Source organism: Thalassophryne amazonica, chromosome 13 (assembly GCF_902500255.1).
Source record: "Thalassophryne amazonica chromosome 13, fThaAma1.1, whole genome shotgun sequence".
NCBI classification, from domain to species: domain Eukaryota; kingdom Metazoa; phylum Chordata; class Actinopteri; order Batrachoidiformes; family Batrachoididae; genus Thalassophryne; species Thalassophryne amazonica.
The window spans coordinates 75,292,218-75,308,485 of NC_047115.1; the positions used below are offsets into that span (position 1 = coordinate 75,292,218).

General features: G+C 41.3%; 2 protein-coding genes across 2 annotated transcripts in view; both read right to left on the reverse strand.

Annotated features, from left to right (window-relative positions):
* LOC117522978 (E3 ubiquitin-protein ligase MARCH5) overlaps positions 1-7,010 on the reverse strand; it is a 65,854-nt gene extending 58,844 nt beyond the window's left edge. The window contains exons 1-2 of the mRNA XM_034184396.1: positions 7,000-7,010; positions 6,766-6,968 (exon numbers count right to left, since the gene is read on the reverse strand). Coding sequence (XP_034040287.1) covers positions 6,766-6,968; positions 7,000-7,010 — 214 coding nt within the window. The remainder of the gene's footprint in view (positions 1-6,765; positions 6,969-6,999) is intronic.
* Positions 7,011-13,112: 6,102 nt separating this feature from the next.
* LOC117522979 (E3 ubiquitin-protein ligase MARCH5-like) overlaps positions 13,113-16,268 on the reverse strand; it is an 88,778-nt gene continuing 85,622 nt past the window's right edge. The window contains exon 3 of the mRNA XM_034184397.1: positions 13,113-13,276. Within this exon, the coding sequence (XP_034040288.1) occupies positions 13,113-13,276 (164 nt within the window). The remainder of the gene's footprint in view (positions 13,277-16,268) is intronic.

The window sequence follows — 16,268 nt, forward strand, 5'->3', positions numbered from 1 at the left end:
TCATCACACCTGTGTGGTCAGTCTGGATGGGTCACAGTGACTGGAGTGCCCCTCCCCACCACGGTTTGGCATGATTTCATGCCACAGTGACTTGTTTTTAAAGTGATTGGTGTATTCATTTTGATGCAGTTGAAGCAAAAATCATAGTCTATGTGAAAGAAACAACTCTATGCTCACACAGCCAGTAAAAAAAAAAAAAAAAAAAAGAAGAAGCAGCCTCGCACACCCACTCCACCGCTCAGCAACACCGCAGTCAAAGACTCTGTGCACTTCTGAATTAAAGGAGTTGAGGATGAAGCGTCGGCCATCTTCCCTGTGTAGCTAGCTTTGAGCTCACTGAACCGACCGTCAAGCTAATAGCCGAGGTAGCTGAATGTCCACAGGTCCAGAAAATAAATATTCTCAACATTTTCCAGAGTGTCTACTCAGCACGACCACTGATGTGAATGAATTCAGACCAGTGGTAGCATGAATGTATATATCCCAAAAGGGTTATGAATAAAATTATTAATGTTACCTTTTCACCAGACAGGGCTGCAGGACGCAATGGAATTACAAAAAAGAAATAAACAAATGGGCACACATACGTTATAAACTCAGATCAGTTTTTCTCCATTTTCTTTGTCATGATTTTGACAAAGGCTCTTTTTTCACTTGTACTGTTCATTTTGCAATTTAATATGACAATCAAGTATTTTATTTTAAAATCTTACGTAAAACATTGGACACCTTGTTTTCATTCAGGACTGCAGGCCAAAGTTTGTTCTTTTCTTTGCTCATCAAGTTATTTTTAAAATGGAAAGCAAAGTAGTATTTGCCCCATTTTTGGCTAATCCTAACAAGAATCATCAGGAGATGACATATCCCCTCAGTCCCCACAAATCTGTAATCGACTGGTGTCTGGGATCACCCAAGTACACCCTTATGCTAAAAATGAATGAAACTGGTCAATTGGTTCTTGAGATATCGCATTAAAAAGGGTGGCAATGACAATTTCTTGAATATCTGCTGTAACCTTGAACATGACCCCAATCATAGTCGACTGGTGTTGGGGGCTCACCCAAATACACAGCTATGCTAAATATCAACTGGTTCTTGAGATACTGGGCTAACAAGCGAAAATGCACAGACGGACGGATGGACAGGCTGATCGTTATATCCCAGGGGTAGAGAAATCTACTGGTCTGAGAACACAGACCAGTAACTTTTGACCAATGTCAAGTTGATATTTCCCCTACTGGACCAATGTCTACTTAAAAATCTTGTCGGTCTAATGGTTAAAAGTGTTCAACAAGACTAACTTTTTTTATTCAAATCTTGCGCCTTAAATACCTGAGCCGCCGTTCACAGATTATAATGGCCTGCGTTGTGCCACTCAGTCACACCACTGACTTCATGAATGCAGCTCAGTCAACAAAGGAGAATCGTGTAAAAGTATGCGGTGTCCACACGCTACTTTTAGCTAAAACTGAACGTCTAACAGGAGCAGCGCACAAAACGAGTAGCAGAGTAGAGCTAGTCCAGACAGACTCAAGTTACCATAGTTACACTGCATGCCCATATATGGCCCACATAAAAAGTTACCTTAGATCAACTGCTGTATTTTGCTACAAAATCTGAATGTGATGTGAAATTTTAACATGACTTTCTTCAACAATCACAAACTTTTGATCATGTTAGTCTGAGAAGCAATAGATATAATTGTTGCAACAAAAAGATCAGAGATATTATAGAGCTTACACAGCTGTTTGGGCTGCATAAGACAAGCGTAAGGCCAGAATGAGGCTTTGAAGCACGCTGGCACTTGGCACATCTCCAGTGAGGTGCTGAAGATGTCTGTGAACACCGGGGACAGTTGGTCTGCACAGTTCTTCAACATGGATGGGGAGACAGTCAGGTCTGAATGCTTTGTGTAAGTTTTGCTTTTTCAGAATCATAATCAAAATCAGAATGCTTTATTAGTCCCTTAAAGGGCAATTCATTGCAGACCCCCTGGCCAACCATAAAAACACAAACATTACATTTACATAAGTATATGCTAAATGACAATCACAAAATCAAGGTTAAAAACAAAGACAAAATCCTCAGCCAGTGTTCAGGAGTCTAATCGCAGAAGGAATAAAATACATTAAATAGTGATTAGTTCTCATCTGGGGCATCTGATAGCACCGCCCAGACGGCATGAGTGTAAAGCCTAATGATAAAATATGTCTCTGATCTAAATCAATGATCTGCTGGGCTTTTGTCATGACACGACTCTCCCACAGTGATGCCAGGTCTCTCTGCTGGATGCCAATTATTTTTGAACAGGCTTTCACTATATTGTTCAGGCTATTCTTGTCCTTCATAGACAGACAACCAAACCAAGAGACAAAGGAGAAGGTGAGCAGGCTCTCTATGTAGGAACAGTAACAGACTCTGAGGATCCTCTCACTCACTTCAAAGGATCGAAGTTTGCGCAGCAGATAAATCCTCTGCTGTGCTTTTTTACAGATGGCCTCTGTGTTGTCATCAAATCTCAGTTTAGCATCAAAAATGGTTCCCAGATATTTATATTGCTCCACTATCTGGACATCTTCATCATGAATGATGCTAGGAGTATGACCACTCTTACATTTCCTGATGTCTATAATGATTTCTTTGTTTTTGCAACGTTCAGGTCCAGATAGTTTTGATCACACCATGTGAAAAATGAAGACAGGGCCGAGCCATGCCCCTGATCATCGCTCCGCAGAAGGGACAGCAACACTGTGTCATCAGAGAATTTGACAAAATGTGTGTTGCTGTTTGGGTTCCTACACCCGTCTGTGTACAAAATAAAAAGAAGTGACGATAGTACACATCCTTGAGGAGAGCCGGTATTGGACACAAGAGCATCAGAAATCTGCCCATTTACCCGCACCCGCTGCACTCTATTAGTGAGGAAGTCCAGAAGGATTGCCAGCAGCTGATCAGGTAGATTAAAATGTGAAGAGAGTCTCTCAATTAAAACATGCGGTTGCATTTTATTAAAAGCTGATGAGAAGTCTGCAAATAAAAGCCGTGCAAAGGTTCCAGGATTTTCAAGGTGATTTAAAACTTTATCAATAATAAATATTTTAGCATCCTCCACCCCTTTACTGGGCTGATAGGCAAACTGTAGAGGATCCATTTTGTCAGCAGTATAGAATAAGATAATGTCTTTTAAAAGTTTCTCAAACAGTTTAATCATCAGGGGAGTAAGAGCAATAGGTCTAAAATCATTAGGCTCTTTCGGTCGTGTGGACATTGGGACGGGAATAATTGTTGTGGTCTTCCATAACTGGGGGACTTGACCCTGGTCTATAGACATTTGAAAAAGCTGGGTCACGATTCCACTGAGCTGATCAGCACAGTGATGTAAAGTGCACCCACAGATGCCATCAGGTCCACACGCTTTCTTAGTGCTGACCTTCCTGAGGAGAGCACCCACCTCCTCCTGACTAATGTCGATGTCCATTGAAGGAGCAAAAGATTGTTTGAGAGAAGCAATATCCTTATCCTATTTTAAGAGCCTGTTGACATCTCTGTCATGAATGGAGGTGGGGTGGGGGCTGTTAGTGGGTTGGAGCTGTTAAGACTGTCATTGGAGATGGGGATGGTGGTAAGACTGTCCCACTGTCTTTAAAATCTGCAGTAAAACTCATTTAACTGATTTGCTAAACAAGGGTTCTTGGCAGAGGTTTGGCTTGTGGTTGATCTGTCTGAGACTTTTCCAGACAGAAGTGGCATCGTTGGCTGAGAACTGACCCTGGAGTTGCTCCGAGTACAGTCGTTTAGCTTACCTGACCTCCTTCCCAAATGTGTACTTAAGGCCCCCTGACACTTGCACATCTTTGATCCACGCACTTGCACACACTCTGCCATGCACAAGAGTAAACTCATCTAAATCTCATAAACTGTGCGCAGCTTCGTGCAATTGTGCAAAACAAAACTCAAATGTTCCAAATCTCCATCACACAATTACAGGAACATCACATGAACATTATGCAAATGATTAAAAAACACTGTGTGAATGCGAGTGATTGCATCAGCACATGGCATCAGAGTGCAGCTCATCTGAATGATTATAATGAGATGTTAAATTTATCATAAACGTACTTTTACAGCTGCTCACAAGAACAAATGAACATGCAACTGTTTTACCAAGCCATTACAATGTAAATATTGCAAATAATTACCTTTTGAGATTGTTCCAAATGCTTTCTCCACCTCGTTCAGCACGCGCGCGAGAGAGGAAAAGCTGCTGCTGGAGCGGTCGTCTGTGATTCCAGAAGTGATTGAAGCTGTTTTCAACAACCAACTCCAATAGTAAATGATTAATCCACTACGAAATAATTATTTTATATGCGCAGTGTTCAGTGCACAATGCATGGCATCCAGTGTAACAAAGCAAGCCACCCAGCTGGGAACACAATGGGTGGGACTGTCATGACGATGTGAGTGCAAGTGCGCGGACCAAAGTTGTGCGTCAGGGCAACTTTAGATTCTTTAAACCTGACCTTATCCCCGCTCTTGAAGCATCCTCCTTTTGCCTCCTCAGCTGAGTGTAGGACTGAACCAGGGTTTGTTGTTGTTAGCCCTCACCATGGTTCATGATGGAATGCAGCAGTCCTCACTGAAGCTGATACATGAAGTCACAGCATCTGTGTACTCATCCAGACTGTTGGTGGTAGTCTGGAACAGATCCCAGTCCCCTTTTTCTAAACATGCCTGTAGATCCTGTAGATTTTATTTTCTGTCCTGTCGGTAAGCATCAGGTGTACCATGGCATGGTCAGAGTGGCCTAGTTCAGCCTGTGGGACAGAATGATAAGCATTGTTCATAGTTGTGTAACAGTGATCCAGAATTCTGTCCTCTCTGGTTGGATATTTGATGAGCTGTCTGGATTTGGGAAGTTCACAGGAGAGGTTACTTGTGTTAAAGTCGCCCAGGACAATAACTAAAGACTGCGGGTTAGTCCACTCCACATGCAGTATCTGGTCGGCGAGCGTGCGTTGTGCATGTTAGCTGGTGATGGGATGTAAGCACCAGCCAGAATGAATAAGGAGAACTCAGAGGGTGAGTAGAACGGTTTGCAGTTAATTAAAAAAAAAAAAAAAAAAGCTTTCAGATCGAATCATTGCTACGTCTTTACACTAGCCACTGTTGATGTAAAACAGATTCCATCACCCTTGTTTTGCCAGAGAGTGGCGCATTTTGGTCCGCTCGGAAAAATTGGAAGACTGCCAGCTGCAGCCCAGAGTCTGGTGTCGCCAACCGAGTGGTCCCCCCTAAAAATCGGTCCACCCTGCCTTTACTACCCATGCGTCATTTCAGAGCTCAGCAGTGTAATTTCTGAGCATCACCAGCGATTCACCGATTATCACCTTGTTTCTGCTTAAAACTGCACTCTAGTCATCATCTATCTCAATGACAGATATCTCAAGCTTTTGAACAACAATCAGTTCCACATAAATTCAGCATTATTTCATAATAAAAGACGGGGGAAGTGATCGGAGCACGGCAGCAGCATGTCTGACTCTGATGTGCTGCAGCGCCTACGTCATTTCAGAGTGTCAGTAATGACTAACCAATTATTGCCTTATTTCTGCTTAAAACAGCCTTGTTCTTCTGCTTAAAAATTACTTTAGAACGATTTAAGAGGTATTAGTCATCTGATGGCTAATAATCACATTATTCCCTTTGATCGCTTTGGGTGTAGAAAGTCAGTCTCAGACGTGCTGCTGTGGTCCGAAATGACGCACGCACAGAGAAGGCAGGGCAGACCAATTTTTAGGGGGAGCCGTTCGGTCGGCAACACGATATCAATCCACAGAGCCAGGTCTCCGTGAAGCACAAAACAGCAGATGTGGTGAAATCTCTGCTTTTCCCCACCAATAGCTGGAGTTCATCCATTTTATTTTGCAGAGAACACACGTTTGAGAGGAGTATTCCTGGTAGTGGTGTACAGCGGCCTCGATGGAGAAACTGGACAAGCGTTCCATATTAATCTCCCTAATCCACAGAGCCATCTGTTTAGAAATGGTCCGGTGGCTTGTGTCGCGTCGTGCCAGCTCGGAGCGCCGAGCGTCCTTAAAGGGGTCCTTAAAGCTGTAGTAACAGTCCTTATTCTCTGTGAAGCCCGTAAAATTTTCATTGAAAGCCAGATAAATTTTTCGAATGGTTTCCAGGTGCCAGTCTATAACAGCTTCTGAAAAAAATCTGATGGAAAAAAAGTCCTTTTCATTCCGCCATTTCCAGACAATGAAAATCTGACAAGGGGGCGGGACCACTTCTTCCCAAGGCGTGCTCACAGGCGAATGACGTCACCGACAGGCGTGGAAAAACCCGCGCATGCGCACGAGGGTTCAAGCATGTCTGACATAAAAACATATGAATGAAATCCATATAGTTTTTGAAAAAAATAAAAAGGACCATTACTTTATTGACAGACCTCGTATCATCACCAATAATACACATTGACTGTATGCTCAATAAGTCCATTCCTGCCATAAGCATACGTAATTAAACAATTATACATACTACCACAATGTATCACATAACATGTGAAAAATCTCAAATATGCATAGTATGTGTTAAACTTCACAAGTCTTGAGCAACCTCTAAATATTGATTAAAAGCGATTTTGCCCAAATTGTTTTTGTTTTTTTTAATTTACTCAAACATACTGGCAGAGTGAGAGCATGAACTTTTAAAAGCTGAAAAATAAGGACCACCCTATTTTATATGTGATATGTAACTCACCCAGTTTTGGAAAGACAATGAGGTATTCTGCGTTGCATTGTGGGCAGGCTACACGTGCTGTGCTGTTGCCCCGCTGCTTCTCATCCACCCAGCGCTGCAGGCAGGACTGGTGAACCCATTTAGTGGAACCACGACAGCGGCATGGACGCACCCACTCTGCAGTACGGTCATCCTCATCTGTGGCGAAGCACACCCAGCAGCTCCTTAAAAAAAAAAAAAAAACAGGCCATTTACAACAAACGCATGGGCAAATCTGGATTTTTAAAGAAATTAATAGCACATTGTCCATGGGGATCCATGGGCTCTAGATTGGGTAGTGTTTATAAAATAGTGTAGCTGACATTTATTTTTTATTAATTATGCAAAGTTTCTATAATGAGTTGGAATAGCATTTGAGTCCAGAATGATTTTAGAACCATAGACCTCAACAATTTTTAGAAGAAGAAAAAAAAACCTTTTATTTCCTGTTATGTAAATTGTTTTAATATTAATTTACTGTCTTAATGTATTTATAAATTGTTTAAGTTCTTATTATCATATACACACTATTATCATCATCATCATCATTATTATTTATTATTACATCTATTTTGTCACTTGATTTTTTAAATGGACCACAATGGAAATAAGTGTTTTCACTTTTTTGTGTCATCCATGTATCTTTAGTGTATTTATAATTATACAACCACTGGCAAAAATTATGGAATCATCGGCCTAGGAGGATGTTCATTCAGTTGTTTAATTTTGTAGAAAAAAGCAGATCACAGACATGACACAAAACTAAAGTCATTTCAAATGGCAACTTTCTGGCTTTAAGAAACACTATAAGAAATCAAGAAAAAAAAAAAATTGTGGCAGTCAGTAACGGTTACTTTTTAGACCAAGCAGAGGGAAAAAAATATGGACTCACTCAATTCTGAGGAATAAATTATGAAATCACCCAGTAAATTTTCATCCCCAAAACTAACACCTGCATCAAATCAGATCTGCTCATTAGTCTGCATCTAAAAAGGAGTGATCACACCTTGGAGAGCTGTTGCAACAAGTGGACTGACATGAATCATGGTCCAACACAAGAGATGTCAATTGAAACAAAGGAGAGGGTTATCAAACTCTTAAAAGAGGGTAATCATCACGCAATGTTGCAAAAGATGTTGGTTGTTCACAGTCAGCTGTGTCTAAACTCTGGACCAAATACAAACAACATGGGAAGGTTGTTAAAGGCAAACATACTGGTAGACCAAGGAAGACGTCAAAGTGTCAAGACAGAAAACTTAAAACAATATGTCTCAAAAATCAAAAATGTACAACAAAACAAATGAGGAACGAATGGGAGGAAACTGGAGTCAACGTCTGTGACCGAACTGTAAGAAACCGCCTAAAGGAAATGGGATTTACATACAGAAAAGCTAAACGAAAGCCATAATTAACACCTAAACAGAAGAAAACAAGGTTACAATGGGCTAAGGAAAAGCAATTGTGGACTGTGGATGACTGGATGAAAGTCATATTCAGTGATGAATCTCGAATCTGCATTGGGCAAGGTGATGATGCTGGAACTTTTGTTTGGTGCCGTTCCAATGAGATTTATAAAGATGACCGCCTGAAGAGAACATGTAAATTTCCATAGTCATTGATGATATGGGGCTGCATGTCAGGTAAAGGCACTGGGAGATGGCTGTCATTACATCATCAATAAATGCACAAGTTTACGTTGATGTTTTGGACACTTTTCTTATCCCATCAATTGAAAGGATGTTTGGGGATGATGAAATCATTTTTCAAGATGATAATGCATCTTGCCACAGAGCAAAAACTGTGAAAACATTCCTTGCAAAAAGACACATAGGGTCAATGTTCATGGCTCGCTAATAGTCCAGATCTTAATCAATGAAAATCTTTGGTGGAAGTTGAAGAAAATGGTCCATGACAAGGCTCCAACCTGCAAAGCTGATCTGGCAACAGCAATGAGAGAAAGTTGGAGCCAGACTGATGAAGAGTACTGTTTGTCACTCATTAAGTCCATGCCTCAGAGACTGCAAGCTGTTATAAAAGCCAGAGGTGGTGCAACAAAATACTAGTGACGCTTTTTTCCTGATTTCTTATAGTGTTTCTTAAAGCCAGAAAGTTGCCATTTGAAATGACTTTAGTTTTGTGTCATGTCTGTGATCTGCTATTTTTTCTACAAAAATAAACAACTGAATGAACATCCTCCAAAGCCGGTGATTCCATAATTTTTGCCAGGGGTCGTATTATGTACTTGCATTGAACTTAATAAAAGCAAGCACACACTCACTTTGTTAAAAAACATTAGTCCTATCAACTTTCCATTTTGGCTGCGTTCATCCTTGACCCCAAATTAAAAAAAAAAAAAAAGCATACTCAACGGCAAATGTCAGCTCTCCACAGTTTGTCTGTGATCATCTTCAGGGTTGTGGCTGAATCAGAAGATTTCATCCACTTAGTAGGGAATTCGGACAGGTTTGTGAGTGGACAAATGTACTGACAGCCAAACCTTTTCATCTTGCTACAACACATCCTGAATCCATGTGGACATGAAATGTGGAGGTTTTGTGGTTCAAAGGCAGCAACTCTATGGGTTCATTCAAGTTCCAGTGTGATCAGAGCACTGAGCAGACCATGAACTGGGACCAAAACAAAGGAAGGATTGACTGGGATCATACTGAGAAAGGGTGCCGTGCCATCTAAATCCTTCCAGTGTTCTATACTTTGACAGATCTTCTTATATTTAGCCAAAGTTCACTTTAAAACCACTATTTTCTTCTGGAAAAATATGCACACAGGCTGCCATCTTGCAACATATGAGACTGCAACAACCTCTCTGATTAGTTGATCAGTGAGGGGAGACACCCACTGAGTAAAAAAAGAATGAAACAACCATTTTGTTTGGACGGCTAGCTGAGCATAAGCCATCTAGTACACAAGCACTAAATTATGCAGGATTCAGTGTAAAGATCAACTTTACACTGAATAACACTAATTATATGTATAATTAAATGTGCAACATGTTTTCCAGAAAAATGTGTTTAATACGGCAATATATGTGATATATAGATGTAATAAACAGAAACTGGTTCGGTGAGTCGTCAAACGAAAGTTCATCTTTTCAGACATCGTCCCATGGCCTAAATAAAGGCACTTCAACCACAAGTAAGATTTTCAGCTTAAATAAGAGTTACAGTATTGGAGTTATTATTGAGAAAAAGTGTTGACATACATTTTTCAACATTGTGGGAACAAAATTAGAAATTATGATTAGGGTTGGGTATTGAGAACCGGTTCTTTCGGGTATCGTTAAGACATGATTCGATCCACCGACAATTTAATTTCAATTTATTAATTTATATAGCGCCAAATCACGACAAAGTCGCCCCAAGACACTTCACATAATTCACAACAACACAAATTAAATCTAAAATCAAACTTATAAGCAAGAAAAGCACAGTTAAAAGATAAAACAGTAGAATAAAAATAAATTACAAAGCAAACACAAACAGATTAAAAAATTAATGATAACACAGTCTAAAAAAGTGGGTCTTCAGTCTTGATTTAAAAATCTCCACCATGTCAGACTGCCGAATCAATCAATCAATTTTTTTAATAGCGCCAAATCACAACAAACAGTTGCCCCAAGGCGCTTTATATTGTAAGGCAAGGCCATACAATAATTATGTAAAACCCCAACGGTCAAAACGACCCCCTGTGAGCAAGCACTTGGCTACAATGGGAAGGAAAAACTCCCTTTTAACAGGAAGAAACCTCCAGCAGAACCAGGCTCAGGGAGGGGCAGTCTTCTGCTGGGACTCGTTGGGGCTGAGGGAGAGAACCAGGAAAACATGCTGTGGAGGGGAGCAGAGATCAATAACCGAATAACAGCAGGTAGATCATTCCAAAGAGCCGGACCACGGTAGGAGAAGGCTCTATACCCCACAGACTTTTTGTTCATCCTCAGAACACACAGAAGCCCTGCGCCCTGTGAACGCAAAGCCCTCGCAGGTACGTAGGGCTTAACCAAGTCCGCCAAGTAGGAAGACGCCAGTCCATGAACAATTTTATAAACCAACAATAAAACTTTAAAATCCAATCTGGCAGAAACCGGTAGCCAATGAAGGGATGCCAGAATGGGAGTAATGTGGTCAAACCTTCTACTTTGTGTCAAAATTCTGGCAGCAGCATTCTGCACCAACTGAAGTCCTCGAATGCTAGACTGCGGCAGGCCAGAGAATAAAGCATTACAATAATCCAATCTAGAAGAGACAAATGCGTGAATCAGAGTCTCAGCATCAGCCATAGACAGGATGGGACGAATCCTCGCCACATTTTGCAGATGAAAGAAGGCAGTCCTCGTAATGTCCCTAATGTGGAGGTCAAAGGACAACGTAGGATCAAAGATTACCCCAAGGTTCCTCACTTTGTTAGTATGATGTATAACACATGAATCCAGGCTAAGCGCCAGCTGATCAAATTGGTGCAGATGTCTTGCTGGGCCAAGAACCATCATTTCAGTCTTATCAGAGTTCAAAAGTAGAAAGTTGCTAGACATCCAACTTCTCACTGCTGCAAGACAGTCCTGTAAAGATTTTATGTGGACAGGATTTCCAGCAGCTATCGGCATATACAACTGAGTATCATCAGCATAAGAATGAAAAGCAACCCCGAAACGCCGCAAAATGTTCCCAAGGGGTGCCATATACAGGGAAAAAAAGCAGGGGACCCAGAACGGATCCCTGCGGAACCCCGAACTTCATGCCCTTAAAGTCAGAGGTAGTGTCATTGCACAAAACACAATGGGAACGACCAGACAGATAAGACGTCAGCCACACAAGAGCAGTTCCAGTAATCCCGAAACAGTTTTCTAGCCTATCAAGTAGAATATGATGATCAACTGTGTAACATGATCAACAACATCAACAGCCTTTTCCCTTATCGGTCCTTCAGAGCGCCCATTGTTTTTGAGGGTGTTTGTCGGGAAAATGATCATTTCTCTACGTTGAACTGTGTAACACGATTTTTGTTCCTGGCAAATAAGTGCCTTTTTCCAACTACATTTATTGCAAAACAATAGAAAAAGCCCAATTTTCATGCCAAACTTTGTTTTTTCTGGGCTGCACAGCAATTTTATCCCTTCAAAACACCTATTTTTGACAATTTCCTGACTTTTTCACAATAAAACTAAAATACAGAACATAACTGCAGCAAGGTTTATTTTCAAACATTTGAAAACAATTTTACAAAGTTAAAAATGAACCGTTTTCCTTGATTTGCGAATGTGCTAATCATCAACCATCATGTTTTCATTGTAAGATCCCTGATATCTGTGTTCAAAGTCCATTATGTCTTGGTGGAAGCTCCCCATGTTCTTCTGAGTATACCCCCATGTTGTCCTTGAAGTTGTCAAGGTGAGCATCCAGAATGTGGACCTTCAGTGACATCCTACAGCCCATTTGGCCATAGTTTCTCACCAAAGTCTCAACCAGTTCCACATAATTGTCAGCCTTGTGGTTGCCCAGAAACCCATGGACAACATCAACAAAACTTTTCCATGCCTCCTGTTCCTTTGCTGTCAGTTTCTTTGGAAATTCAGGGCACTATGATTTTCTTGACTTGCGGTCCAATGAAAACACCAGCTTTCACTTTTGCCTCTGACAGCTTTGGGAAAAAGTCTTGAAGATACTTGAATGCTGCAGACTCTTTGTCAAGCACTGTGACAAAGTTTCATGAGACCCAGTTTGATGTGCAGAGGAGGGAACAAAACCTTGTGAGGATCCACCAATGGCTCATGTTTAATGTTACGCTTCCAACTGAGAATTCAGTCCTTTCAGGCCATTGCTTCCGGTGATAATGTGCTGCCCTGTCTCTACTGTCCCAAAGGCAGAGAAAACAGGGAAACTTGGTGAAACCTCCCTGGAGTCCCATCAAAAATGCCACCATTTTGAAGTCCCCAATGACCTCCCATCCATACTCATCATAGTTCAAAGCTTCCAGCAGATATTTGACACTGTAATCCTCCGAGATGCACTGAATGAGCCAAAGGAAGTGATGGATACTTGTTCCCATTGTGCAGTAGCACAGCCTTCAGGCTTCTGGATGAGCTATCAATGAAGAGTCTCCACTCATTTGGATTACATGCAATTCCAATGCATTGAACAGTCCTGAAATGTCACAACAATAGCACAAACTCTCTCCTTGGCAAAGAAGCTAGAGAGTTGGTGACGTTTTCTTTGGCTTGTTACTTGCACACTTTTCATCCAACAAGTCCCACTCCTTCAGCCTTGAGATCAAAAGCTCAGCATTTGACTTTGTCAAACCAAGATCTCTGAGGTCATTCAGATCTCCTTGACTTGGGAAGTAAGGATTCCCTCACAAACTGTATCTGTAATGTCACAGTCCACTTCACTGTTCTCCCCATCCTCTGATTCAGTGCTTTCTTCTTCTGATGGTTGTTTTCTTTCTGGAGGTGAAGGTACAGGAAGCTCAGCACTATGTGGTACTGGTGCAATGGAAGATGGAATGTCAGGATAAGGAATAGCAGGTGCATTCTTCCCACTTCGCGTTTGGAAGGATCCACCATGTAGAAGTAGCAGTTGGTTCATGCCATATTCTTGGAACAGCAAACTTCATTGCTCTCTTTTCCCCTGTTGTTTAGGTTGTTTAATTTTCTTTGATTAAAGAGTGAAATATTCATGAACAAAGGAGATTCTTCAAACCTCAGTAAATTACTCTCCTGTTCTTGAAAGTTCTTGCTCAATCTGTACAAATGAGGAAGGTTTTCATAAATATAATTGCTTTGGCAACATTGTATTATGTTTGAAAGATGTTTGAACCCTTTTGACATGATCAAAAAGAAAAATGACAAATGGACTTAACTTTTCCAGAAATTAGTAGTGACCACTCAGTGAATGCGAAAACTGGTTAATTTGCAATTTCATTGTCTGACCACAAAACCAAAGTTAGGAGGTCAAGACCACTCTTTTTCTTTTGATTGGTTGTGAAGAAATGGGAAATTATGGTTTGTAGCAATGCTCATTGGTTTTTTGATTCGCTGCTCTTCAGGAGCGGCAAGTCTGCTTCTTAACCCCTCTCAAAGCCATTAAAATATGTCAATTGTGAGTCACTATTGTGTGGATTAAAGTCACTAACTGGGACTCTTGTTGAAGTCAAGAAACGAGAATTGTCCTCCGTTCCAAACGCTGCACGGCTCCCTGCCGAGAGAATCCGGTCGAAATTAATAACTTCAAAATGAATTGCCGCTTTAAATAAAATGACTGGTTGGGGCTGAGGGAGAGAACCAGGAAAAAAACATGCTGTGGAGGGGAGCAGAGATCAATCACTAATGATTAAATGCAGAGTGGTGCATACAGAGCAAAAAGAGAAGAAACACTCAGTGCATCATGGGAACCTCCCAGCAGTCTGGGTTAATACCCATTCCTAGTTATGATCAAAGCCTTCCAAGTAAGTAATGACTAAAGCACCCGTCACACATAGCAAGAATGTGCAAGAATCATGCCCGACATAGTAAATATTGCCATAATCCGAAGCAGTCAGGAGGAAAAGAGGTGTGGTCAACCGTGTCAGAACGCATCCGGATTACCTCGTCCACACCTGCACGATGGCATCCAAACTGCTTGTAGACAACAGGTAGATGACACAGAATACTGTCAGACAGCCCTAAAAGGCACTGCAGACTGCCCAATGTCCAAACGTGTGGATGGCAAACACGGGGCTGGAGCGCTGTTCCTCATGCCACGTGCGCAGGGTGCGTGGCACACATGCACTCCATGCACATGCGTGGGGCTGCAATTATCACTCAGCTGTGTGTGAGCGTATGCATAATGATGCATGAGCTGCATGGCGTGTGTGCTTAGTGGACAGCATCACTGAAAGTTTGCTGGCATTGGCCCATGCTGTCACCTGCGTCAGACAGGGCACCTTTCCAGCAAACTTTTTCTTTTTGCTCACTTCAGTGGCACAACACAACTCAGGACACCGCAATGGGGATTATCACATGGGATTCTTTTTATTTTGGGTGACAGGATTTTAACCACAGGCTGTGGTGTCTGCTCCACATCTATGCTGTGAAACACTCCTGGACCGCTGTTGGAGGTGAGATTTGCATTTATTAATGCTGTAACGGCCTGGCACAACAGTTCCATATCATATCTCCTACAGAATTAGAAGGGGATCATATATTTCAGCGTGAGATCCGTTCAGCACCAAGCCTGACGTGTGCAATGACACGTTACTGCGCACCACGGCCAGGTGCAGCTGCTTGTGTGATATACAGTTATATTATTTATGCCATTTCAAATACAAAAAGTAAATCAAGCTTCTCAATATAAAAATGTCTAAAATTATCTTCCATAAACTCAAACTCAAAGCAAATCTCTACAATCCAATATAAATTAAATGAAATATAAAAGCCAAGATGATGGGGTGCATAAGTAATGGGCCCTTTGGTATAATACCTGTAAATGATCAGTTTTATTGCCAGTTTCTTCAGCCAAGTCAGGGGATGGATACATGAACATTTCCAAATCACTGAATATATCTTGGACTTTACATCAGTTATGAAGAAATACAAACAGTATGGCACTCTATGGTAAATCAGTGTGAAGTAGACAGTTCTGAAAAACTGATTGACTGTGCAAGAAGGAAAAGAGTGAGGAAAGCCACCAAGACACCCAGGCAACCCAGAAAAAGTTATATGTTTCTGTGGCTGTGATGGAGAAATTGTGCATAGTGCATGTTTTGCATTTTGTATCAGCACTTATACAGCATCATGGTGAAGTGGTGTTGAGGAGGCTTTTCTTTCACCAAAACATCAAATCTAGGCTTGTATCTCAGATGTACCTTCTGACGAATTGTAGCTGAACTTTCAAGTCTTCTCTTTAAGAAAATCCAGTTTCTCAAATAACAGTGGCTTCCACATGTACGAGTAAAATCATTCTGACACCTTTTGATTTTTCTGTACCTTGCAATAATGTCATTTTGCTGCCCTCTTGTCCAAACTTTTATTATGTCTTTGTTTTGTTCAAAACATCATATTAGTTGACTGTATAGGCCAATGCTGTGGTGAGCTTCTGCTTTTGTTTGGTGTTTAAAAGAGGGGGAAAGTGATTAAAAAACAAAACAAAAAGAAGCATACTTGAGTTTATAGCTTCAAATCTTATTTAAAAAATGAAGATGGCTACATTGTCTGATGAGAGGGTAGCCATCGCAAGCCCTCTGTGGCAAAGAAGATGGTCTCTTGGTCGATTACCAGAAGGGATGGTGGATGCAGAGATGACTGAACAGGCCCAGTTTTGACATGCTTACTTCTGCCTGCCTCTGGGCTGTTTCCTTTGCACATCTAGGAGTAGAAGATCTGCTTGGGATGTCGGGACGCAGCCGCCGCGACGCTCCGCCACGGGAAAAACACCTCTGTTGAAAGCCTTAAGGACAAGTTGGAACATGTCCTGCCTGCTAAACAATTTCTCATATAC